This window comes from Xenopus laevis, chromosome 2L (assembly GCF_017654675.1).
Source record: "Xenopus laevis strain J_2021 chromosome 2L, Xenopus_laevis_v10.1, whole genome shotgun sequence".
In the NCBI taxonomy this organism is placed as follows: Eukaryota; Metazoa; Chordata; class Amphibia; order Anura; family Pipidae; genus Xenopus; species Xenopus laevis.
Genome location: NC_054373.1, coordinates 52,524,211 through 52,551,079, shown reverse-complemented (window position 1 = coordinate 52,551,079; position 26,869 = coordinate 52,524,211). Strand labels below are relative to the sequence as shown.

Genomic DNA, 26,869 nt, shown 5'->3' with positions numbered 1-26,869 from the left:
ATTAACCCTCGATATTCGACCGTCGAAGTAAAATCCTTCCACTTCGAATATTGAAGTCGAAGGATTTACCGCATTTACTTCGATCAAACGAAAAAATTAAATCCTTTGAATTGAACGATTTGAACGATTCGAAGGATTTTAATCCATCGATCGAACGATTTTCCTTCGATCAGAAATTGTTAAGAAAGCTTATGGGGAAGGTCCCCATAGGCTAACATTGGTGCTCGGTAGGTTTTAGGTGGCGAAGTAGGTAGTCGAAGTTTTTTTTAAAGAGACAGTACTTCGACTATCGAATGGTCGAACAATTTTTAGGTCGAATAGTTCGATTCGAAGTCGAAGGTCGCAGTAGCCAATTCGATGGTCCAAATAGCCAAAAAAAACCTTCAAATTCAAAGTTTTTTTTCATTCTAATCCTTCACTTAAGCTTAGTAAATGTGCCCCTCAGTGTTGGGACAGAGGTATGTCATTTTGGGGACTGTTTAGAATTGTATAGGGTTTTTAATATAAAGTTATGTACTTATCCATTACATTAACCTTTAGGCTAGGACCAGACAGGGCTGAAATTAGCCTGCTGAAATCTGCTAAGTCTGTTTACGCAGAACAAAAGGCTTCTAAACGAAAAAAACAGACAAGAACATTTGACTAGTGGTCGGGGTCAGCAGGCTTATATCTGCTCCGTCTGGCCCTAGACTTAGTATAATGTAGATGAAGTATTTAACTTTTGCAGATCTCTAGGGTAGGATTTCAGCTGCTACCTTTACAGCCAGGGAGTACTTTGGATAATCAGAATGGAAGATGCATAGGAAAGGAATAGGAGAGGGCCTCTTTAGAAAGATACATGATAAAAGTAACTAACAATGTCTCCTCAAAGAGAATCAGCATTTCTGGTTGCAGAGATAAGTGATCAAACAGATATCATTTGTAATTGTGGCAAAGAGGAAGAATAAAAAAGGGAAATCATTCTGAAACGTTGCTAAAAATAGGCCAATGCAAAGGTTGATGTTTATCATAGATCGACTGTTCTTTACATCCTAGAGATAAGTAAGAGTCACAGCAGAAATATACCGTAACATACATATCACAATATATAGAAGAAAAGGAATCTTAAACTACTATTATTCTCGTCGCCATTCATGTTGTGGCTCAGACAGCTTTTGGACATTCTGAACAAAAGGTGGTTTGCCCATTATGCTATCCTTTAAGTCCACTAGTATTGAATAATTTAAGCATAAAAACTGTCAAATGACATATAAGAAGTACAGCATATTTAGAAATAAAAAGGAGTACTGTATCACATACCTCCTGCCAGACACATACAAAATTGTTCCTGTAAAAATAGCATTGGCAACATAACTTTCAAAACGCTAAGTAGTTCCACAAATTATGTACAGTATGAAGGATCTCTACGCTGTCAGTATAGTAAGGTTAAGGCTAACAGACAACTATTTATAAAGAAACACATAAAACGCCTTTCCATTGATAAGAACAGGAATTGTTGTATCCTTGGCAATACAACTACAGGCCTGCTTCTCCATTTTTGTGAGCCAACATGATTCTACTGGTCAGGATATGGCAATCATAGTTCTCTTCAATGCAAAGGTATTTTTGAATGTTTAGCTGCCAGTGTGGGTATGAATCTTTTTACAGTCATGATCAGAGCATCTCACAAGAGAATGAAACATGTGCTTTATTATTTGCTACTACTTAGAGAGAAGTGTGTGGCTGATTTACCAGTGACGGAAAAGAGACAAGAAAGCTGGGCCACATATTGTTCATTTAGTCAGCTAAGACATATAGGACAGCGGAAATGCATATTTTTCTGTGTGAATGAGTTGTTATATTGTTGGAAAATGCAGAATTCAGTGGTCGTGCCTCCAAGCTGGTTCAAGTTGTTGCTGCATAAAGCTCTCTCCGCTCTCTTCTCCTGGAGTGAATAGAATTTCCACAGTGAGTAAAAACACAGTCTATAATAAGAAGTCTGATTGTCTCCTTCTTTGGAAATATGTTATTACAACAAAATGAACAAAACAAACTAAATGTTTTTCTACAGTTTGCTCATACACATACCAATGTTTGAGTTGCATCCGAATCCTGCTGAAAAAGGCTGAATCCTGAACCGAATCCTGGATTCGGTGCACCCCTACCTATTAGTCTACCAGTTACATAGCATATTATGTTCAGTTTCCTTACCTGGTGGAGGACTATTGAGATCCAGTTGGCTGAACATTCCTATAATATTCTCATCCAGATCTTTAGATTCAATCTTGAAGCCTCGGTAACCTCCAGATTCATAGCAATAGTTCAAAAACCTGGGCAAAAATATGAGAAGACAATACATCCGACAGGCTTGATACCGTCCTTAGTATTTAACAATGTAACCCAAAGACTGAAGCAGACCCCATACAGACTCCAGACTAATGATGAAAGCATCATATGTCTATTTTAGCTTTAAAGGAGAACTAAAGCTTAACTAATGAAGTAGCTAGTAATGTTGTACAGTATGTTTTTGGTTTTTGTACCAGCCCAAGGCAACCACAGCCCTTTAGCAGAGAAGATCTGTGTCTCCGAAGATGCCCCAGTAGCTCCCATCTTCTTTTCTGCTGATTCACTGCACATGCTCTGTGCTGCTGTCACTTACTGAGCTTAGGGACACACTCACAATATACAGTACACATAGAATATAAATGTCACAATATAAGGCATTAGTAATTAATACAGATAATTACTACATGCCAACACAGAAACCAGTGCAATTAGCATAAGAATTTAATAATCAGCCCTGTAGCATCAGCTTCAATTACAGACACACCTCATTTTCTGCTTGATAATTTGCGATGACCCCTAAGCTTAGTTAATCAACAGCTGCTCAGAGCCCACTGAGCATATGAGTGTTTCCAAGATGGTGACCCCCTGTGACAAGTTTGAAGTCCTGGATCATTGCTGCTATTGACAAGCTGAAAATTGACGTTGGTACAGTAAGTTCTGTATATAAAATATGGCATTTTTAACCATATTCATTTTTAGGGTTTAGTTCTCCTTTAAATACAGATGCTCTTTGTAAGGACTATCTATATGCTGTTTTGCATCTTAACCATTAAAGCCACTCACTGTTCCCTATTGCTATTCCCTATCAACAATGGCAGTCTTCAAAGCAAGCTGCCCATTTTTAGCAGTCAGGTTCTCTGCATTAGTGAACATACATATAATAATACTACCATGTGTCAGATACTACAGGTACTGCCTTCTGTTACTCCTTTTAACCTGTGATAAGCTCACCCCTTATACACATTCAATCATGACTTTATTTTGGCACACATGGAGGCCCATTTACTAAGGGTCAAATATCGAGTGTTAATTAACCCTCGATATTCGACCATCGAAATAAAATCCGAATATCGATCTGCTATGTAACTTGAGCTTTTTCTCCTTTGAATGGCTGCCTCCATTGCTACACAGCAGCTTATTTATATAAACAATAGTAGTGTTTTTGAAACAAACACACCAGTTTTACTAGTGCAGGGCAACACTGCATTATATTTTCATTACTTTAAAACACTTATTTTTTGACGTTACTGTTCCTTTAATGTGCAAATAGAATTGCAAATTTTTTTCACACTGCGAATGTCCATTAAGAGCTTTTTAAATATGGGGAAAAAATGCAAATTACGAATACTCTACGTCTGAATTACGACACAACTTTGGTGTTTCACGAATTTAAAGGAATTGTTCAGTGTAAAAATAAAAACTGGGTAAATAGATAGGCTGTGCAAAATAAAAAATGTTTCTAAAATAGTTAGTTAGCCAAAAATGTAATGTATAAAGGCTGGAGTGATTTAAAGTATAACATGTCAGTCAGACCACTACTTCCTGCTTTTCAGCTCTCTTGGGTTACACTGACTGGTTACCCTGGCTACCAGGCAGTAACCAATCAGAGACTTGAGGGGGGGCCACATGGGTCATATCTGTTGCTTTTGAATCTGAGCTGAATGCTGAGGATCAATTACAAACTCACTGAACAGAAATGTACCATGTGGCCCCCCTTCAAGTCGCTGACTAACTCAGAGTTAAAGAACTGAAAAGCAGGAAGTTGGATTCTGGCTGTTTTATTAGACATCTGTTCACTCCAGCCTTAATATATTACATTTTTGGCTTACTAACTAGATTGGAAACATTTTTTATTTTGCACAGCCTATCTATTTACCCAGTTTTTATTTTTACACTGAACAATTCCTTTAAATTCGTGAAACACCAAAGTTGTGTCGTAATTCAGACGTAGAGTATTCGTAATTTGCATTTTTTCCCCATATTTAAAAAGCTCTTAATGGACATTCGCAGTGTGAAAAAAATTTGCAATTCTATTTGCACATTAAAGGAACAGTAACGTCAAAAAATAAGTGTTTTAAAGTAATGAAAATATAATGCAGTGTTGCCCTGCACTAGTAAAACTGGTGTGTTTGTTTCAAAAACACTACTATTGTTTATATAAATAAGCTGCTGTGTAGCAATGGAGGCAGCCATTCAAAGGAGAAAAAGCTCAAGTTACATAGCAGATAGAAGATAAGCTCTGTCTGTCTATTGGTGTTATCTGATATCCATTCGTTAACCTGTGCCATATAGCCGTTTTTCAATTTCCGCCATTGCCCCACAGCAGCTTGTTTATATGAACTATAGTAGTGTTTCTGAAGCAAACACATCAGTTTTACCCATGCAGGGCAACACTACGTGATATTTTCATTACTTTAAAACACTTAAGTTTTTTGGTGTTACTGTTCCTTTAAGTACACCACTCGTATCCAGCTTTATAAATATAACTATGCGCAGGGCAAATATTTTCACTGTGCGAATCATTCTGCCCTGCGCGAAGTTTAGAAATGAGCCCCAGTGGGGGTCATTTATACACTTAGCACAAGGCAGATTGGTTCGCAAAGTGAATATATTTGCCCTGTGCATGGTTATATTTATAAAGCTCAATAAGTGTGGTGCAAACAGAATTGCAAATTTTTTTTCATAACGCGAATGTCTATAAGAGCTTTTTAAATATGTCAAAAATTTGCAAATTGCAAATATTTCTGTGACTGAATTACGCCACAACTTTGGTGGTGGAGAAAATATTCGCAAAGTGCGAATTTAAGTTACTGTCAACGCTATTTTCGCGCACAACAACCTCGCACATTGGGTGCTCTCACGCAAACTCCCGTCTCGTTTGTGCGCCATTTGCGAAAATATATTCTCAATCCGAATTCACAAAAACCGGAAAGACGGGCAGAGCAGTGCAATATATTAGCATTCAGGAAAACACATTGGCAATACAACCATTTGCAAAAAAATATGCGCTGTGCGAACTTTATAAATAACCCCCACTGACTTGACTTGACTAATCTCACATATTGATAAATCTGCCCCTAGGTGTTGTGTACAGAGGTGGATGTTCCAAAATCTGCCCAGTCCAGTAACAAGGCATATTATAAATAATAAAAAAAAAAGTTCTTTATGTCTTTTACTTACTGAGACCAGCAGGGGTCCTGACCAAGTATTAATGGATTTCCCACTAAAATCAAGAGAGATTTAGCTCTTGTGATGGCAACATTAAACCTCTAAAAACAAAAGGAAAAAATAAGAGATGTTAATTTACAGACAAACAGGTGTTTAAAGAAGAATCTCTGCTCACCCACAGTTTCACATATTAAATATGAATTGGGGCTCTGAATCACCGATAGGGATGGGTGAATTTTACCCGTTTCGCTTCGCCAAAAATTTGCCGCCGGCAAAATGTCGCTGACGCCCATGAAAGTCTATGGGCGTCAAAAAAATTGGGCGTCTTTTTATTTTGACGCACAACGTCATACAAGTCTATGGGCGTAATTTTTTCGGCAAAACAAGGCTAAAAAATTCGCCCATCCCTAATCACTGAATGTTCCAAATTAGAAGAACTTTCTCTTAAAACAAATACACCTAAGAATAAATCCTACATGTTTCTGGTTTGAAGGGTTAAAAATCGCAATCATATAAATACAACGCTCATGCTCATTAAAGGGGTGGTTCACCTTAAATTTCACTTTTAGTATGTTATAGAATGGCTAATTTTAAGCAACTTTTCAATTGGCCTTCACTTTTTTTTTATAGTTCTTAAATTATTTGACTTCTTCTTCTGAGTCTTTCCAGCGTTCTAATTTATTGCTCATCTTTCTATTCAGGCCTCTCCTGCATATCCCAGTCTCTTATTCAAATCAACACATGGTTGCTAGGGTAATTTTGACTATAGCAACCAGATACCCATTTAATATTGTCTTGTGCCAAAACAATGGAATTACTGACTAATACAGTAAGTGAATTTTGTATATCCACAAATACAGTACATGCTAAAGTGCTTTTCTTTCTCAGTGTGGCGCAGTGAATTCACGTCAGTCTCAAGTTATAACTGCACTGTGCAATTTATGCTTTAAAATTATTTCATGAAAGTATTATTTTATATTTGCAAAAACCTCATGATTATAAAGTTATTTTTGTGCTTTTACAAAAATCACTACATTTCCAGTCAGTATGAGTACAAGTCTTTATTGTCATTAAACTTATAACAGCCTAGTGACAGAGCTGTAAATATATACATGACACTCAGTGGCAGATTTATCATGGGTCAAATCGAAAATTAGAATTTTCGAATTCGAATTTCGAGTTTATTTTAGTGACTAGGGAATAGTCCAAATTAGATTTGAGTTAAAAAAAAAAACCTGTGCCCTCGAATTCGACTATTCGCCATCTAAAACCTGCTCAATTGATGTTTTAGCCTATGAGGGGTCGCCTACAATCAATTTGGAGTCGTTTGGTGTACTTTTGAAAAATAAAATGTATTTTTTTTGTTGCGAAAAAACTCAAATCGAATTTGCAGGTCAATCCTATTCACCTGAATTTAAAAAAATTATAATTTTTAAATAAATTTCGATTGGTAGTTTTTTTTCTGAATTTCAAGTTTATGGGAGTTTTTAGAAACTCCCATATACTCGAAAATTCGACCCTTGATAAATATGCCCCTTAGAGAGCTTTAGATCTGTATACACACACAGTACACTATCCATTTCATATAGTCTCGAAATACCCTTAATATGCACGGCAATGAATTTCTTCATTTTGATATACACTGTACCTAGATGATTGTACAAGGAACAAATTAGAAAGAGTGGTTGCCTCAGTATAATATAGTCACCACTGAAAGCACAGTGTGCCTGCAAAGTGTTATTTATATAGTATGACAGTGCTACCACTCACATATGCACAAGTGAAAAATATAATGTATTGTGAAAATATAGTAAATGCAAAGGGAAATAATGCTCAAGCACGTCATCTATGGAAACTTTAAAAAATGAATTCCTCCTGTCACTAAGATTTTGGGGAAGTAACACTCGAAATAGAGCAATTTTAGGTACTTAAGGTGGCCATAGACGCAAAGATCCGCTCGTTTGGTAACATCGCCAAACGAGCGAAACTTTCCCCGATATGCCATTAATGAGCATGGCTATATCGGGGGTAATCTGATTGTCCTGGCGTTGCTCACCAAGTCCTTTGGTGTTGCTCCCAGTGGCCGCAAAGCAGGTGCAAATTTTTGGATTTCTGACTTGTAGGCGACTTTTGGAGACATAAAGACCATGGGGCAGATTTACTAAAGGGCGAAGTGGACAATGCTAGCGTCAATTCGCCAAAAATCCCATCCACAGGGACAGCGTCAATTCACTAACAAGCACAGAGGACAATTCGATAACGAACTAGACTGTCGCTAGCGTACACTCACACCCTATCGGCAGGCGACTTTTCTCTGGCGAAAGGTCGTTACACCGCAAATTCACAAGTGCAAATTTTACTCAACGTTACCTATTTCACCAGAGTTTACATCGCCACCTGGCGAACTGATAAAACAAAGCTACATCTTCCTCTTCTAATCTTATGTCAGTGATATCATATCCTGTTTGCCGCAAATCATAACAGTTGTAAAAAACGCTGGCGACTTTTTTACTTTTTCACAGCGGGATTACCTTCAAAAGTCCTATGAAAGATTTTTGTTAACATTTTTTTCCAGACATTTGAGGGGCATGCCACATTTGTTTTAGGGTGGGCTCATCTCTAGGGCATTAGAGGATCTCTTTTGTCTTTATTAAGGTTCCTTGGACATTTGTAATGAAAAGTGTCCAGTTCAAGCATTTGCACCAACATAAAATAATAACAAATATAAAATAAAATAATAAAAACGTCCATACGACTTTTATGTACCCGACCTAATTCAAATTGACCTAAGCGTAAGAGTACTAACAAAGTTTCTTTAGGCAGAAATGAAGACTAGCGAAACTTCACTATGAAATTTGCCGATGTATAGCTAGTGAACATTCACCAGCGTTAGGCTGCTGAGACGCAACTTTGCATTTTAGTGAATTAGCGTAGTGGTAACGAATTTGAGCCTGGCGAAGTGGAGTAATGTGTGTCGAATCGGTCGATGGCGAATATTCGCCCTTTAGTGAATTTGCCCCCAAGTGAACTGCCAAACAGACCCACCTGTAGTCTGCCAGTCCACATAAGGCTACTAAATAACTTATTGGTCACCGCTGGGAACATTTTTCATGCTTGTGTTGGTCCCCAACTTATTAATATTTAAATGAGGCTAACAGGTAAAAAGAATTGGACGACTCCTGCTTTAATACACATCCCCCAAAACAGATTCTTTTACCTTAGGGTTCTTCACAAAACCAAGGCTAAAGTCTTCATCAAATGTGACAAATTCTTTACTGCTACGAACTGTAGATATAATGATAACTTTTCGCTCCTGGCCTTGAAATTCTTCCACTGAGCCGATCTGTAAGAAAAAAAACAGCAGCCAGTTGCAAGATGTGGTCTTTAGATTTTGTTTCTGTGAAATGCTGCATTAGTAGCAAGTCCTACTCCAGTGTGAATTTAGGGGATATTGTTTGGTTAAACCCCTTGGTTAAGGACCGATAGAAATTGCTATTTGTAAGGTTTTAAATTGGACATTCTCAAACTAATTTTCAGGACTGAAATATTTCACTGTGAAATTTAAAAGTGAATATGCAACAGTGACATCTTCTGTCCAGAATTATGCTTCACATCTAATAGTGCAAACAAGTACAACATTTCCAGGCTCCAGCCCCTTTATGAAGTGGGAGCAACAAAAGATTGCACTTCTTAAACTTAACTGCATTTAAAATGGATTTATTTTGTTTTTTATATTGAGTATGAGATATACATATATATATTGTTTTTTTTTTTTGAGTATATAGTGTATGTTATAAGGGTTCTGTGCATCTTGGTTGTTCTTAGCACTGTATACAGCTGACACTGCACTTCACAAAGAATTGACATTACAGAATTGTCTTTGCCTTTCTCTAGTAAGGTAATAAAACTAAAGTAATCCTGTATCAGTTGATGTATGGCCAACATACATATACACATTCTATACAAGTATGGGACCTGTTATCCGGAATGCTCGGAACTTGGTGTATTCCAGACAAAGGATATTTCCATAATTTGGATCCCTATACCTCAAGTCAACTAAAATATAATTTAAACAGTAATCAAACCCAATAGGACTGTTTTGCCTCCAATAAGGATTAATTATATTTTAGCTGAGATCAAAGACAAGGTACTGTTTTATTATTACAGAGAAAAAGGTAATCATTTTTAGAAATGTAATTTATTTGATTATAATGGAGTCTATGGGAGATGGCCTTTCCATGGTTTGGAGCTTCCTGTATAACGGGTTTCAGAATAACAGATCCCATACCTGTACATCACACTGCTACTAATTACAACATTCCCTTAACAAATCTGCCCTAATGTTTACACTTATTTAAGAAAAGGACTGTGATCCAAAACACCTCCACTTGTGTAGAAGCATCTGCCCTGATTATAATGCTATTCATATTTCTAATGTAAAGCACTGCGTAACTTGTTGTCGCTATATGAATAAACGATGATGATATTACTTAAAATAATGTTGGCTTACCTTTAAATCCTTAATATTAGGAACATGTGAAAATGTCATACGAACAGCTTTGTTAATTTTTTCCACCTGAGGGAAAAAAAAAATGAAATCATTCCATTTACATCAAACTTAATTAACGGACTTTAAATTCACAACCAAAGTTTGCTTAGTTAGTATAACCAATTGTGGATAATTGATACTCCAGATTTTTTTTCTCCAGTATATGTTATTTTTAAAATCAATAAGCTATTCATTTCATAATCAATTCATCGTATCCCACAGGTAAAAGCCACTCTAATGCACTAGCTAGAGTGCTGGCAACAATTTCACTTGACTGCCACTCTGTTTGGATAAGACAGCTTGAGTGCAAAAGGATCAGAGCATCATTCTGGTTTTAAAGGACAAGTAAAGATAGAATATAGTAACACTTCATCATAAAGAGCCTAGTAAACTTGCTTAGGCAAACCGACAGCACATTTATATTTAAATGTCGCTTATGGGTAAAAAAAAAGATTGGGGACCCCTGACACAGTATTGAGCAGTAGTAAATGCAAAGCAACTGGACGTGCTAAAACTAATAAAAACTAAATAAGTTAATTTGCTTTATATTTAAAATTAGAGTTGCTTAAAGGACAAATAAACCCTAAAAATGAATATGGCTAAAAATGCCATATTTTATATACTGAACTTATTGCACCAGTCTAAAGTTTCAGCTTCTCAATAGCAGCAATGATCCAGGACTACAAACTTGTCACAGGGGGTCACCATCTTGGAAAGTGTCTGTGACACTCACATGCTCAGTGGGCTCTGAGCAGCTGTTGAGAAGCTAAGATTAGGGGTTGTGGCAAATTATCAAGCAGAAAATGAGGTTTGTCTGTAATATAAGCTGATGCTACAGGGGTGACTATTAAATTCTGATGCTAATTGCACTGGTTTCTGTGCTGCCATGTAGTAATTATCTGTATTAATTACTGTATTAATTACTAATCAGCCTTATTTTGTTATATTTTTATTCTACAGGTACTGTATATTGTGAGTGGGTCCCTAAGCTCAGTAAGTGACAGCAGCACAGAGCATGTGGATCAGCAGAAAAGAAGATGGGGAGCTACTGGGGCATCTTTGGAGACACAGCTTTTACCTCTAAAGGGCTGTGGTTTGCCTTGGACTGGTACAGAAGCCCAAAATATACTGTACAACATTTTAGCTACTTCTTTATTTAAGCTTTACTTCTGTTTTAATCATTTTTATTTCATTTATGAAACTGCTGAAATATGCAGATGCATTTCACATAAACTAACAGGAAATAAGACACCAGGCAGTGCAAATATCTTTGACTTGAAGATAAAAGTATTTTTTTTAACCACAGAGAAAGATGTGCAGGAAATAGCCAACAGTAAACGATTGACTGGATAATAGTTATAAAATAATAATTAAAAAGCAATAATGTCTGGCAAAGAACACTGAGAAGTTTCCTTCTATGCTTAGGCTGCTTAGAAATGTTTAGAGGTACATGCATGCAAGTAACGGGGATATGTTTGTGTTTTCTGAATTTTTAGGCCAATTAAAAATGCAGACTTGAAAGCACCCTGTTCCTTATACTGTACAATTCTAATTTGTTTTAATCAAAATGTATTGGGGGGGAGGGCTGTCCTATTAAAATTGGGCAAATGTGTTCTTTCAGCTATAATGGGATGTTCCACATGCAGTTTAAGGTGTGTAGAGGGCAGGGTAACAGAGAAGCATACTGAATGTTTAGCCACTGCATGCTTACTGTGATTATGATGATTGCAGGAAGCTGACAAATGCAACTAATTGTATCTGAGAATGGTGTCTTGTCTTCCCCACAGTAACCCTGTTTAGAGCTCACTGAATCAAACAAACAATCTTTACTTTAGTGACATATCAAGATTGCTAACACAATTGCAAGTATTTTACCCATGCTGAGGCTCACCAAATAATTTCATATTTAAACTACTAAAAGTTTATGAGATAAACTTCTAGCAGAGAAATCATTTAGGGTACTTTTAGACCAAAAGGAGAATCCAAGTAGGCATTACCTGCTTTCTGTAAGGAGAGATTATGCCAATTTCCTTTGGGGAAATCTTAGCCAATCCTTTCTTGCCCTGTGTCTTTAGCAGTTCCTCAAGGTAAAATATAACCTCCTGAATCTCAATAAGATTGAAGAAAGATGGACTCTTTTCCTCCCGCAGATCAGCACCCAACACACCATGGAAAATAATGGGGAAGTCCTTAAAGATAATAAAAAAGTGTCAAAGATTGGTGGTGGAGATTCCATTTGTACATTTCAGCAAGAGAGTAGCATTACATTCTCTAAGTGGACATGGTTCTAAAGGCTGTGCTGATGGTTCTATATTGCGCTCATTTGTATTTTATCTGTTTATAACTGATATAAAACTATGCAAACAAATCCGATAAAACTATTCAGTATGTGTCATTCTTGATGGTGCATAAACACAGTTTATCTGAGATTTTGGAAAAGAAGCAGTCTACTTTTAAGAGCATAAACCCTGATTGAAACCCTGAGTGAGAAGGACCTAGGCGTGTCTGTTCATAATAAACTTTATGCAACAAATGCAGCAGTAAGAAGCAGTAAGATTGAAAGCAGATTGATATGAGAAAGAATTATATTGTATCCTCTTTAAAAGGACTGGTAGAGCCCAATTAAAAATATGTAACACCAGTTTGGCCTTTAAAAAAATTTAAAATAGTTCATATGTCACACGTGGGCTGACAGTTATAAATTTTATATGGCTTTAAAAGGACAATTGCCCTTACAGTTAAACCTTTTAGCGTATCTCCCATAATCTTACTATATGTGCTCCTCTGTCCTGTAACATGGCATTTTTTTGCACCCTGCCTCCCTGCTTGTAAATGAGCCTGTATATCTCCAAATGTACCCTGTGGAAAATAGGTGGACTCCCGACTTACTTTATGGACTAATGATATTTTATTTAAACTAACAATTCTTACTTCAGTAGATCGCTTTTGACTTGTTCAGCTCAGTTTATCCATCCAACTTGTCTATGTACAAAACTGATTCGATTATAGAAATTGTGTTGTATAAACACAGCAATGATGTTGTAGGGAACGGTCCATAAGGAGATTAGTCACCCATGACAGATCTCCTCTAAGGGTGGTGGCAGACGTGGCTACTGGGGGAGATTAGTCACCCAGCGATTAATCGCCTCTTCTTCGGGCGACTTATCTCCCCTAAATGCCTTCCTGCCGGCTACAGTGTAAATCACCGGCACAATGGCACTTGAATCACTTTGGCTCTTTCTGAAGTCGCCCTCACGCTGGGCGACTAATCTCCCCGAGTAGCCACGTCTGTCGCCATCCTAATAAGTACAAATTTAGAGGAAACCACCGCTTATCACCCAATTAAGATTTTTTTTTGTAGAATATTGTATGTACAGTATACATACATTCTTCACAAATACCTCGGTAGAAAGGTGATTTATTACATTTAGTACATGGGGATCATAGCCATTTACTTGTTTAGATGACAGTGTATTATAGCTGTTAATAAAAAGGCACAAGTGTATAGTGTAGCACTGGTGGGTGCAAGACAGCCCTTTCCTTACCATCTGCCATAGAACCGGAGTTAAAAGACAGTATGCAGTGTGTTACCTTTTTTGGAAGCATCTCCCATTTGCAGTAGCAGTGTGTAATCATTTCATTTGCAACCGCCTGGAGCTCGTTATCATAAAATAACTGATTTGGAATCTTTAGAATGCTTGGATGGGATCTAATAAAGTAAATATTACAGTAAATAAATGCTATTCTGCCATATCTTTTATTATTATCCAGCTATGCTCATGGGCTTTCAAACATATATATTTAGAGAGGAGTCTTATATTTTGTATAGGAATGGCATTTAATTGTGATACATTGCAACAAGAATCCTATATTTAAGCAACAATTGCATGTTTTGAAGTTTGCAGTTGTTTATTCTTTGTAATTTTAAAATGCTTGAACACTTTTGAAGCTTTCTAGTTTGTCCGTGTCACAAAAACATAGGCACAGAACTTTTAATTACTTTACTAAATACAACAGTAGAGGAATCCTTTTTACCTGAATATGAATTATTATTGGTAGGCAGAAGCATTGTAAGACAGTATGCGATGTCTTTATTTTTTGTGTTTTTTTATAGACAAAATGAAATATGAATAGTACTGTAGAAAGCCTTAAAGGGGCAGTTCACCTTAACGTTAACTTTTAGTATGCTATTGAATGGGTAATTCTAAGCAACTTCTTCCAGCTTTCAAATGGGGGTCACTGACCCTATCTAAAAAAAACAAATGCTCTTTGAGGCTACACATTTATTGTTATTTCTACTTTTTTTATTACTCATCTTTCTAATCAGGGCCTTTCCTATTCATGTTCCAGTCTCATATTCAAATCAAAGCATGGTTGCTATTAGGGATGCACCAAATCCACTATTTTGGATTCGGCCGAACCCCCAGATCCTTTGAAAAAGATTTGGCCGAATACCGAACCGAATCCTAATTTGCATATGCAAATTCAGCTGAATCCGAATCCTGCTGAAAAAGGCCGAATCCCGAACCGAATCCTGGATTCGGTGCATCCCTAGTTGCTATGGTAATTTATGAGTCTTAGTTCTCTAAGGAGACCTCCTTATCTAAAACTGTTACAAAAGTATCTATTCTGGGCTCTCTGCCAAAAGCCGATTAAGTTATAGACTTTGTATCTTTCAGAGGAGATCAAAGAGAAAATCGGGACATTTCAGTACAAATTCACGACTGGGGGTTCATCTGTCAAAAGCGGGACTGTCCCGCGAAAAACAGGTCAGTTGGGAGGTATGCTATTAACTGATGCATTTTGAAAAAAACATGTTTTCCCGTGAGTCCCTTTAAAGTGGACCCGTCATCCAGACATAAAAATCTGTATAATAAAAGTCCTTTTTAAATTAAATATGAAATCCAATTTCTTTTTTTAATTAAAGCATTCATAGCTGTTGTAAACTCATTTAAAAATATCAGCTGTCAATCAAGTATTGCCTACCCCGCCTCTATGCCTAGGCATAGAGGCGGGGCAAGCAATTACTTTCACTTTCCATTCAGCACTTCCTAGATGTCACCGCTCTCCCTACATTCCGACAGCCCTCTTAACGATTTAATTGTGTAACCAGGGCATGGGGATAGACATTGGGTCCCTGTCCCCTGGTGCACAAACAAGATTCTGAGATGATCCAAGGCTTGCCTTAATAACAGTGTCCACAAAATGGCTCCTTCCTGGTTGCTATAATTATGAGTTCCCAGACTGATGGAAACAATATTCAAATCATTTATAGAGGGTAATTAAAGTTCATTTTGCTTGACTAACATGATAAAATAGGATTTGGATAATTTTTTTGGGGTGACGGGTCCCCTTTAAGCACTACATTAAATTTAGCAATACAATTAAACAACTAAAAGTTCATCCTTAACATTTCCACTGCTACCACTGCTTGCCTTGAAAGGGCCTTAGGAATGCTTAATGTAATCACTTGCGGGCATATTTGTCAATGATCATACATCTGAGCTCAATATAGATAAATGAAAGAGATTAATCTTAATCCTTTTTATTAATTCATATTGCCCTAAGCCATAGTAACTAACAAGAACTATCTTGAAGAAATTTAACTGAACTCTGATTCAACACCAGAAAGTTCTATGACAACTTGTGTTAACAGAACCTTCCTAGGACGGAAAGCATTGATGCTGATCAACCAAATGAACAGCCTTGGCAGATTGATGATGTTATTGGAAGGTCTGGCAGGAAGGGAAAATCTTTTACATGATAAAAAAAGTTCAGAGAGCAAGTTAGCAGATATGTTAGATTGTATGTTTGGGACAACTATGGTTATGTTCTAATTATAATAATTTAAAGAATATCTGTATATTTGAAACATGTTCTCCTGACTTGTTAAAATATTTATGACTATAACATATATCCATATTATTCAAAAGACATTTAATTGACGTTTAAGTGCTATTGACGTATGCTATTTCCAGTATTTGATGATTATAACCTCTTGGTAATAATATGATAAATTCTTTGTAAAAAGAGAACATAAACCCAAAAGTTTTCAGTGTTGGTTTCAGTGTCTCCTAGGTACTTCACTGTCTTTTCCACCTGCTTATAATATTCTATGCTCAAAGCTATCTTATGCTAAGTGTATTTTTTCCTATACTATTCGTTCCCTTAATTATTTTTCTCTTCCTAATTCTTCTGTCCGCTTTCCTGTCCTTCTGTTCAGATTCATAATCTGACTGTAATAAAGCATTCAATGACAATACAGTGGCACCATCTGACTTGTTCTCTTTTATATTTTATGTTTAATACTGATGGGTATTAGTCTTGTGCTAGCTTCTCCTAGAACTGCTTAAATAGGTGCATGTTCAATCAGATGCATATCAGAAATATTTCATTGATTTATAAAATATGATCAACTGACCTATAGTTTTTCAGCAACTTAGTGACAAACTGTGGGTTATACATCCCATCCTTCTTACTGTAGATAGGATTCTGTGTCATCAGTCTTTCCAGGAAAGAAATACCTGCATAGATTAAAAACAGAACTCTGCAGTATAAAAACAAAGCATTTTAAAGTGTGCTATTATCTTGAGCAAGGATAACTCTTGGAGCCACACTTTTTTTCTAATGGTGACATATAGCTAGAGCCACATGTGGATTTTTCTTGGTTTGCGTATAAATGCAGTCTGAGAAACAGGCGATTCATTACTTACTTACTTACTTACTTACTTACGCTCACACTTCTGTCTGCACTGACAAGCACTGCATTGGCCTGGGTGCACATACACAGAGCAGATTTCAGCCAACTCAGTGGCTATCAGTGCAGGCAGATGAATGAGCACAGGTGAGTGGATCAGCTGTTCTTGGCCTGCGTTTATACTGCATCACACTAGCCCTCATTACAGGTGATAGCTGAAATAGGATAGTAATTATCTGTTTAAATCAAGTGGCACCACGGGAGGTGGTAATCCATCTGAGACAAGTCTAGATATGTTTTTGTGAACGTTAAAGTCCAGGCATAATCACTCCTGTTTGAAAAACATGTTAGAAAACATAGCAATTTATCAACAGCACAAACACAGTGTTTCATCAAAAGAAATTTTTTCCTGGTCTGGCTGAAGAAATACCAAGGGTAAGGTCACACTGAGCGTTTCGGGCAGATTTAGTCGCCTGGCGACTAATCGCCTCGTCTTTGCGGCGACCAATCTCCCCGAATGCTTTCTCTCACTCTGCGCTGGCTAAAATGAAAAATAGCCGGGATAATCACATGCGGCGATCCGTTTCACAAAGTCGCCAGGTGACTAAATCTCCCCGAAACGCTCAGTGTGACCTTACCCTAAAGATACAGCAGCCACTTGAGGAACTCATTAGCTACAGCTTCCTGTAATATCCCTCATACGTCTTTTTTTTTTTTGCCCCCCCATACGTCATTCTGTAATTCATCATTACCTATTACAATTTTTTGGTGAAAAGGTGAGCACTTATATGCTACTCTAGCTATTTTTTAGGTTAATTAATCACTTGCTGATACAAATTTATTACTGGAACCATTTAGATATTGGAAATACAAGCTGGTGTAATAGCAAGACCTATTTTCATCAGCAATAAACTTTGCCAGAGTGAAAATTCACACTTTAGTGAATATGGCAGCCTGTATATATCTTATTTCAGCAGGTTTTTTGCTGTGTCACTATCATGTAGTGTACAGGTTATAAGTACCTTGTTACCTGTCTGCCTGATTTAACCTTTTCCAATCTTTTCATATTCTAACATCTGCATTTTGGTGGCTTTCTGCTCTCCTTGCGAACCCTTTCAAAATTCTTATGGAACAAAGCAAGACCCTTTATATCAGGATGCTTTTCTTTATACTTGATTTTGTGACTGAAGGATAGAAGATATTGTTAAGTTAAATTGCAGAAAAAATTGAGTAAATGGCTCTGAACTTTAATTTACACATGATAAAAAGTGTTATTTATATTTAAGCCAATTTAGGGGCAGCATAGGTATAAGGAATCTAAGTACAATAACATAATTTGTGAAAGTGCTACCTGCAGTGACTAATAAAGCTCACACTGTTGAAGAGGAAAATAAAAACCTTCTTGACTGACCTAGTCCATGTTTTATGGCCACTGGAGATCGCAGTATAGGCCCAAGCTGCTGCTGGTCACCAACCAGGACTACCTGTCCTCCACAGTTGTTAGTTTGCTTATCCATCACATCCACAATTCCTTTAAAATACAAAATGGCATGAAATATTGTTAGTCTCTGTCTTGTAACTTCTGTTGTTCAGGTATATTTTAAGGGCCATTTTCTATTGACCATGGGAAAAGTGCAGTAGAGGGGAAGAGTACCCTTCGTACTCATTCAGCAAGCACATTTTCCCAATTTGGCTGTGGTCTGCACCTCACTGAATAAAAAAAATTCTTGCACTAGGTACATATCACATTGTCATGGGCCCCAGTCTGCCCTGTCCTTACCACCTGCCACAGTTCAGACAATAAGCACAGGGACTGCATCCTCATGAAGATGAAAATGAGGGCTGGATGGGGGGACATCTATGTGACTTTCCCACCAAAACTTCTTGAATGCAGCTCTTCTGAATACATAATGAGCTCCATGTAATGGGGTAGCCACAAAGATGATCTGAAGCTAGAGGAAAGTAGAGGAAAGTGGCAATTCTGCAAGACCCCTTATCATTGTATATTTAATAGAAGTATACTTCTGCAATATAGTGGTAAGTGCAAGGACAGACGTGTAGGCTTTTTTTGCAGGCTGGGAGAAATAGAGACCACTCTCCAACTTTTAATAAGATCTGTGTTCAGTCACAGGCAGCAGAGCTGTGTGGAAGCCAAATGTCTCCTTATTTCCTTTTCGGCCATATGTAGGCTTCCACTTAATTCATGGACCCAGGTGGTTCAGGATTGATCAGCAGACATATAACAATGGTATGTTTGCCTTTTGGTCACTTTCCTGCAACCCCCAACTCCACCGCCACATAATTCCTGCTCCACACACTGATCCCATCTGTCAGAGGCCTTCCTGCTTTTTCTTTTTGTATGTTTTCTATTATGTACACTTATTCACACTTTTGCACACTCAGGTACATACACAACTTTAGGACATACACACACTTTTGTTCCTTACAAAATTTTTACTGTCCAGTGCGACTGGTGAATCAGGTATGTTAATAATTAATCACACTGTCTAATCAATTATTTTCTAATTTTATTGATTTGTATGTTTTTTTGGCATTGTATTTATTCTATTATATTTTTAATCCTGCATTGTTTTTCATAAGTTGTTTATAAATACTGTACCTGCAATGGCTGTCACGCACTCAGGTTCCACAGCATGGCCTGCTTCATCAATAAAGACATGAGTAAAATGGCCATGAGGAAAGTTTGCTCCCACTAGCCTGAAAAGAAATTGGATTCAGCATAAGCAGAATTCCAACTAGTGATTTTGTTTTGTTATATAAGACAGTTTCCACTGGCAGATCCCAAGAACAAACAAAGAATTTAACCATAACAAGATAAATATCTAGCTTAGGAATTGAAAGGTAAAACTCAACAGGCAGACAGCACTTCTGGGGTAAGGTTTATTATTATATACTAGCCTATGACTAAGGGATATACTCCCGAAACGCGTTAGGTTTTCTACAGCAGTAACCCCAATAAACCTTACCCCAGAAGTGTCGTCTGCCTGTTGAGTTTTGCCGTATCTACAGTGGGGACACTGTTGACAGAGCACCTGGATTTAAGGGAAGAACGGTGAGCTGTAGCGGTCTTTTTTTTGTGTGTTTTATCTATTGAAGTGAAACGTACACATGTGGAAATAAGATGAAAGAGGGAAGCAGAAGGACACTGTATAAAGAGAACAAAGTAGAATTTATGAAATGCAGAAAAAGTCCAGAACAGGGTCTGGTCCCACAACAAAGACACACTTCTATCACTTTCAAGGGAGACTGATCATGACTGCAAAGAGAAATGGTACACAACATGTTTGTGGGGGGGATGCAGCTGGAGCAGGGGGCACGGGGCGATGTGAGCGCTCTTGATGCAGAAGCCCGGTGGCCCCTGGCTCCCCAGTGTAACTCTGGATTTGGGAAAGGTGATATGCTTGAACACATGCAGTAGTCAAAATGGGAAATAATAAAAGACTGCATAAGTGTTTTAGTTGTATATAAACTGGAGAGATTTTTTGTAATATTATTTTTTAATTAGGCATTTATGTGAATTTTTAAATGTCTTTATGCTCTACACATTTGTAAGAGACATACCTGGTGGTCTAGTGGGGGGACGGCAGGGACGCGTCGTGCACATTCGGTTAGGCCGCAGGCGCCGGATCGCGTGGGCGCACGTTAGGCCGCAGGCGCAGAATCTCTAGGGCGTGTGTGGCGCGCCTCTGTGATATTTAAAGGCGCAGGCGCGCTGACGTGTGACGTCAGCGTGCAAAGGCGCGAAATTCAAATAGTATAAAAGGCTCATTCAGACTGCTGACTGATGCCCGTGATAGAACTTGTTTCTTGTGGTTCCTGAGCCATGTGCGTTTGATCTGTTCTGAATCTAGTCTGTTTGATTACCCGTGTTTGACCCAGCCTGTTCCTGACTATTCTGCATTCTGTATCCTGACCCTCACCTGCCTACGACAACTCTTTCTGCTTAACCCCTTGATTGACAACCCGGTTTGACCCTTGCCTGCCTGACGATTCTTGATATCTGCCTGCCTCGACCCAGCCTGTCTGACGATTCTCTTGCCTGCTCCATTTGTACCGTCACCTTCGGCCCAAAAGACTCTGCTAACAGCCGTGCCCCTTCGCCAGCCAGAACATCTCGCCTTGCACCCCTCGTTAAGTCCAGGTGGCACCCAAGTAAGCTGAGGGCTCCTCCCGAAGCCCAACGGTGGTCACACTACTGGTGAAGCCAAGCCGAGACCAGGGTGCTTGGCATTTGTTCTGGTATCGGATGCCGGCCGTGACAACATTATTGTGAGTGATGTGGTGGTTTATAGGTATTTATAAAGAACTGCTGAGATTCCTGCTCTGTTGTATGCTTATTTTTGGATATACCCAGTCTTCCAATAAATGATTCAGAAACTGTGAATCCATAACAAATGTCATTGCTCTGTCCTTAGTGAGAGATCATCACAATGCCCTGATCTGTTGGTGTAATATCATCAAGAGGCCATGCCCTATGCTGAATAAACTCCTGTAAGGACAGTATATGGTATGTGTTCATGCAGTAAGTATCTGTAGGAATACAATTGGGTATGTACAACCCCCAGAAACAGCTTGCATTGGTTTGTCTTAACTCAAGAAATATAACTGCATATGGCATATTACAAAGGCATAGGGCATTCCCAGTACAAGATGATTGTTAGTGTGGAATATTGAGCAGTATGACCTAGTTGAAAGATTGAATGGACTGGCTGTGTGACTGTGTGCTGAAAATGCTACTTATGTCAAATTCCCAAAATAGCATACAGAACCCTGCTATGATTCTGCTGAGAAACTTTACTCCATGTCTGATGTAACCGAGATTTCTTTGTAAACTGATGAAAAGTACAGTGCACCATGAAAAGAAGTTTTAAAGGACATATAGGTCACAAACCTCAGCATTAACCATCTGACTGCTAATGGCTGTGGAAAATATTAGGATCATGTTGACACTAACCATTAGCATTTATGGAGTTAATAATAAATCAGTTCCCCTTAGCGAACTTTGCATGATTCATTTGCCATGATCTCTGCGTGGGCAGCATAAATTTGTGGCAGCAAAATCTCAAGACTTTTTATCTAAAGCAAACACATTTACCTGCAGTTTCCATGCAATACAATAGTGGAGTGATTTATGCAGGGGAGACCTGACTGTATGACTAATTTTTGGCATAGTATCATTTGGCATATCAATAGTACAATGTCAGTTAGGACAAACTATAACTTATTTCTTTGCCAACTTCCATTTACATGTTACATTTTGGAGAATTGGAGACATGCATCTGGGTGAAGCCAATGTAAGGTGCCCCCTGAATGAGAGATTAGGCACCAATGAGACACCATTCGTCTATGATCTGCCTTGGGTGCAAAAAAAAGATTTGTGCACCAACATGGGCAAACTTGTGCTTGTCCTACTAGTTGGCCTTCTGTTATTCTTAACTGCTTAATGGTTTCTAATGGTTATTGAACTGGACAACATTTGACCAGGGGCAGAACAACAGAGGAAGCTAGAGCATTTAACACTAGCAAAATTTGGGGGTATATCTATCAAAGAGTGAAGTTAGAGATCACCACACTCCTCTAGAGTGAAATTCCGCCACTCTCTATTCATTTATATGGAATTTTAAAAGAGTATTTATCAATGGGTGAAGTTGAAAGTTCATCCTTCGATAAATATGCCTTTCAAAATCACATAGAAATGAATGGAGAGTGGCGAAATTTCACTCTAGAGGACTGTGGCGATCAGTGGCATAACTAGATGTTGCTGGGCCCCACAGTTAATTAATTTTAGGGCCCCCAACATATCCAGTGTTTGTCCTGTTTTAACAATATATGTTGAAATTGCTCATCAATGAGAGCCTCATGGGACCCCCTGTACCTCCTGGGCCCCCCTGCAGCAGCAGGGTCTGCTTCCTCTGTAGTTACGCCCCTGGTGGCGATCTTTAACTTCACTCTTTGATAAATATACCCATTGGTCTCAGGCTCACAAAGACACCCTTAATAAGATATTCCAGCAGGGGGTTGTGGAAAAGTGACACACCTGAAAAGTAGATGGATTATAGGAAAAGATCCATATCCCCTCTGCTATAGTTTCATCCCCTTATAAGTGAATATTGGTCATGTGCTTCCCAATGATACCAGTTAGATGGGATGGTTTATGGGGGACCAGAACAAGACACCCCTCAAATAAGAAAATTAAAATTCAATATACATTATTATTATTATTAATAATAATAATAATAACAATGCAAAAACTGAATTCAACTCACCTTGAAGCGGTTAAAAGTGTTGAAACGATCACTTTGTATTTCTTCAGTTCTTGTTTAGAAGGGTATATATAATTCTTTCTACTGCTGTCCAAATTACTGCAAATCTACAAATAAAAGAATGTGGGTAATCTCCGAACACCCTCGGGGGATTAGTTATGAATAAAGTATACAGATTTCTCTGGTACAGAAAACAACGAGATATACCATGTTCAGGCAGGAAAGCACAGGTGAAGCAGGTTTAAATGTGGTTATAAACTGCTGAAGTAGGACTGACTATTAGTATTTGGCGCACACAGCCACAGCCTCTTTAACAATTAAATGAATGGTGCAAACTGTGTATGCCTTTAAACTATACTCCATCTGCAGTTACAGTACTATATGTATAGATGGTGATATGCTGCAGAGATAATGCAAACACAACTTGTAGAAAGTTATGTGGTAGCATTGCACATTGTCTTCTCTTAATAAGTGAGCATCCACTTTATTTATATTTATATAAGAAGACATCTAAGTGCTGAACTACACTACAGCTTTTCTTAGATGATCTCAGACCAACGTGTCCCATCCTGCAAGGTTTTATGGGAAAGATGAATCTATCTGACCAAAGTCTGACATGTAGTTCAGTCCACAGAGTTCTGTATGGTTATCCCAGAATACTGGGTAAACCGAATCACATAACTTTTTGTCACAAAACAAGGAAATAAAAAAAGTTTTTTTCCACTTTTTCCCTTCCATAATTTGCATATGTAATTAGGATTCAGATTTGGTTCGGTATTCGGCAGAATGTTTCATGAAGAATTTGGGGATTCGGCCGAATCCCAAATAGTGGATTTGGTGCATCCATAGATATATTATCCGGTACACTTGGCAACCAGATTTTTCCGGATTAGGGGTCTTTCTCCATATTAAGTCTGCTAAAATTCATTTAAACCCATTAGAATTGTTTTGCCACCAAAATGTACAAGGGATCATGTACAAGTTACTGTTTTATTATATTAGAGAAAAATAAATCCATTATAATTTTGAGAATTCTAGATAATGGATTTCTGGACAAAAGATCCCACTCTTGTAATTACCCAAACCATAACCCCCTATAGAGGTCTGCTAATAATTTTTAATGCTCTTTAGAATATTTAGTATGAATCTAGCAGTTACAACAAATATATTAGGAGATTGCCAACACTGAAATGATCTCTCAGAATTATTTTACCTTTATATCTTCAGGCAGTGTACGAATGTCTCTACTCATAGCTATAATCCTATAAATGTCTTTGGGGTTCACGTGTTTTAGAAGGCGCTCGCAGAGTAGGTCTGAGGCACTGTTTGATGGAGCACATGCAAGGACATGGGCATCAGGGATTAACTTTAAGACCTGCAAAAACCAATTACATTAGTATATGCCACCAATTGTGAATTAAATAATTAGAGTTATTGCAAAAAAAGTTCATATTTGGAGTCTTCATCCAGAAGAAATTGATAGGACAGGTACACTCATGGTTGCTAGGAAAGCATAGGGGGAAACATTTAAATGCAAGATAATAAAACATCCATGCAGAACACAAATATAAACTGTCCATAGTGGAACTGGTGAAAAGTAAATTCCCAGGGAAAACAGGGAGAAGCATTATGTGCTATAAGATACACCATTTACCCTAGCAAACAGGCAGCAGTTTTAATGCCAGACTGGAAGATGAAGAAGAGAGGGTATGAACAGAAAGCTAAGTTATAACAATAACAGAAAAAATGGAACTGCCCAGAACAATGGATTTTTGGCAGCTGGAGTCAGTGACAACACATTAAACACATTAAAACAAAGATCTTGTTTTGTTCTGCTTTGTGAATGTGAGATAACCTTTTGGCCTTTCACTTGTTAGATTTATTGGCCTTTCAAATGTTCAGGTCTTTTTTTAGGGGACACAAAATTGTGGAATACTATCAGGGAGTTGAACCTTTATACAGATCTTAGGGTAAGGTCACACCTGGAGATTCGGGGATATTTAGTTGCCCGGCGAATAATCACCTTTTCTTTGGGGCGAATGATCTCCCCGAATGACTTCCCCGTCTTCTGCCTGTTAGAATGAGAAATTGCCTGCGGCATGGCACTCACCGCGCTTCATTTTCCAAAGTCGCCTGAAGTTGACTCACAAATTTGACTCATTCGCACACTCCACCCTCTGCTAACCCTTAACCAAAAATTCTGGTTCACCTGTAATGTTGATATAACTGCTTTATCTAATTCTCTCTAGTTCTAGCCTCTGCTCCTTTAGTGCTTCCTCTGATCCTGATTACCTGATAAATACCTACAACTCAGTTCTGTCTGTTGCTATCAATACCCATGCCCCTCTGCAGTCACAATGCAGCGGGCCCACAATCCCAGAAATTCTCCATTCACTTCGTATCAAGCTGCATCCTAGTTCTCTTCCTACCTTTACTCCACTGTTATTTTTGCTCACAAATCCTCTCCCCTGGTGTTTAGCTAAGTGTGGGTGTGCCTCAGGGTTCTGTTCTTGGTGCTCTGTTGTTCTCCTTGTATACTCTCTCTTTAGGGGACCTAATATCTTAATTTTGCCTTAAATATCACCTGTATGCTGATGACATCCAGGTATATTTAGACACTCCTTCACTAACCACTGATGTTCAGACCAAGATCACAAACTGCCTATTAGCTATCTCCTCATGGATGAACTAATACCATCTCAAGCTCAACCTGGCTAAAACAGAGCTTGTGGTTTTCCCACCTAAACCTAGCCCATCTCTTCCTTTCACCATTACTATTTACCCTGTTAATTCAGCACACTGCCTGGAGGTTATCTTTGACCAGTCTCTCTCCTTCTCTAATCATATTAATAGTACTGTCAAAACCTGCTATTCCTTCCTCTGCAACATAGCCAAGATATGTCCCTTTCTTTCACACATAGCAGCCAAAACACTAATCCATGCCCTTATCCTAACCCTTTAGACTACTGCAATCTCTGGTCTTCCTGACTCCCATATCTCTCCCCTCCAGGATTTTCCTACTCTCTCCATAGAGGGAACATGTTCAACCCCAATTAAATTCCTTAGTATGGCTGCCACTTAAGCAAACAATGGCATATAATATCCTTCTAACATTCAAAGCTCTTCACTATTCTGCTCCTCACTACATTTCTTAATTTGTCTCACTGTATGTTCCTAGCTATCTCCTCCACTCCTTTCAAAGCCAGCTTCTTTTCACACTCACACTTATACACTCCACTGCCATCTCTTGTCTTAAACCTTTCAATCTTGCTGCTCCTTACCTCTGGCATCCATTTCCTCTGTAAGGAGTGTTCTCTCTTCAATAAAAAACTTCTTTTATTTGGAACACTAGAACGTTAGTCTAATCCTGGAACCTATTATACAATGCCATTTTGTGCACTTCCCCCCTCCTTTTTGTGCCTTTATGTAAGCCACCCACACATTTAGACTGTAAGCTCTATGAGGCAGGGACCTTCTTCCTACCACATAGCACTTAAGCTTGATGCCCTTATATAAGATCCGTGTACTGTGTGCATTTTTATATATACATTTTTATATACTACTGTTCATCATCCTCTGCCCAGGTGGTGTTTACAATATACCATGTTACCACACACTAACATCAAATTTTCAGGAGCCAATTACATCAACTTAATTGGGAGCCAATTAACCTCCCTCGTATGGGGGAAACCAACTCAAGACACAGGTCTAATAAACTCCTAGCAAACAGAGCCCACATCAGAATGCTACAATGCCCAGTGCTGCAAGGGAGGTAAGGTAATTGCTGACCCACTGACAGAAGGCTGACAGGGAGACAAGTGCCTAAAGCTGCTGCTAATTCTGGGA

At 38.2% G+C, this 26,869-nt stretch overlaps 1 protein-coding gene across 1 annotated transcript in view; it reads right to left on the bottom strand.

Moving 5' to 3' along the window:
* Positions 1 to 959: 959 nt before the first annotated feature.
* Positions 960 to 26,869, bottom strand: part of XB5951253.L (provisional ortholog of Mov10 RISC complex RNA helicase L homeolog) — a 54,400-nt gene continuing 28,490 nt past the window's right edge. Inside the window, exons 11-22 of the mRNA XM_018246336.2 lie at positions 24,237 to 24,398; positions 23,027 to 23,130; positions 19,360 to 19,457; positions 18,151 to 18,270; positions 16,464 to 16,566; positions 13,634 to 13,751; positions 12,040 to 12,231; positions 10,004 to 10,069; positions 8,711 to 8,836; positions 5,506 to 5,594; positions 2,191 to 2,309; positions 960 to 1,924 (exon numbers count right to left, since the gene is read on the bottom strand). Of these exons, the coding sequence (XP_018101825.1) occupies positions 1,860 to 1,924; positions 2,191 to 2,309; positions 5,506 to 5,594; positions 8,711 to 8,836; positions 10,004 to 10,069; positions 12,040 to 12,231; positions 13,634 to 13,751; positions 16,464 to 16,566; positions 18,151 to 18,270; positions 19,360 to 19,457; positions 23,027 to 23,130; positions 24,237 to 24,398 (1,362 nt within the window). The 3' untranslated portion in view covers positions 960 to 1,859. The remainder of the gene's footprint in view (positions 1,925 to 2,190; positions 2,310 to 5,505; positions 5,595 to 8,710; positions 8,837 to 10,003; positions 10,070 to 12,039; positions 12,232 to 13,633; positions 13,752 to 16,463; positions 16,567 to 18,150; positions 18,271 to 19,359; positions 19,458 to 23,026; positions 23,131 to 24,236; positions 24,399 to 26,869) is intronic.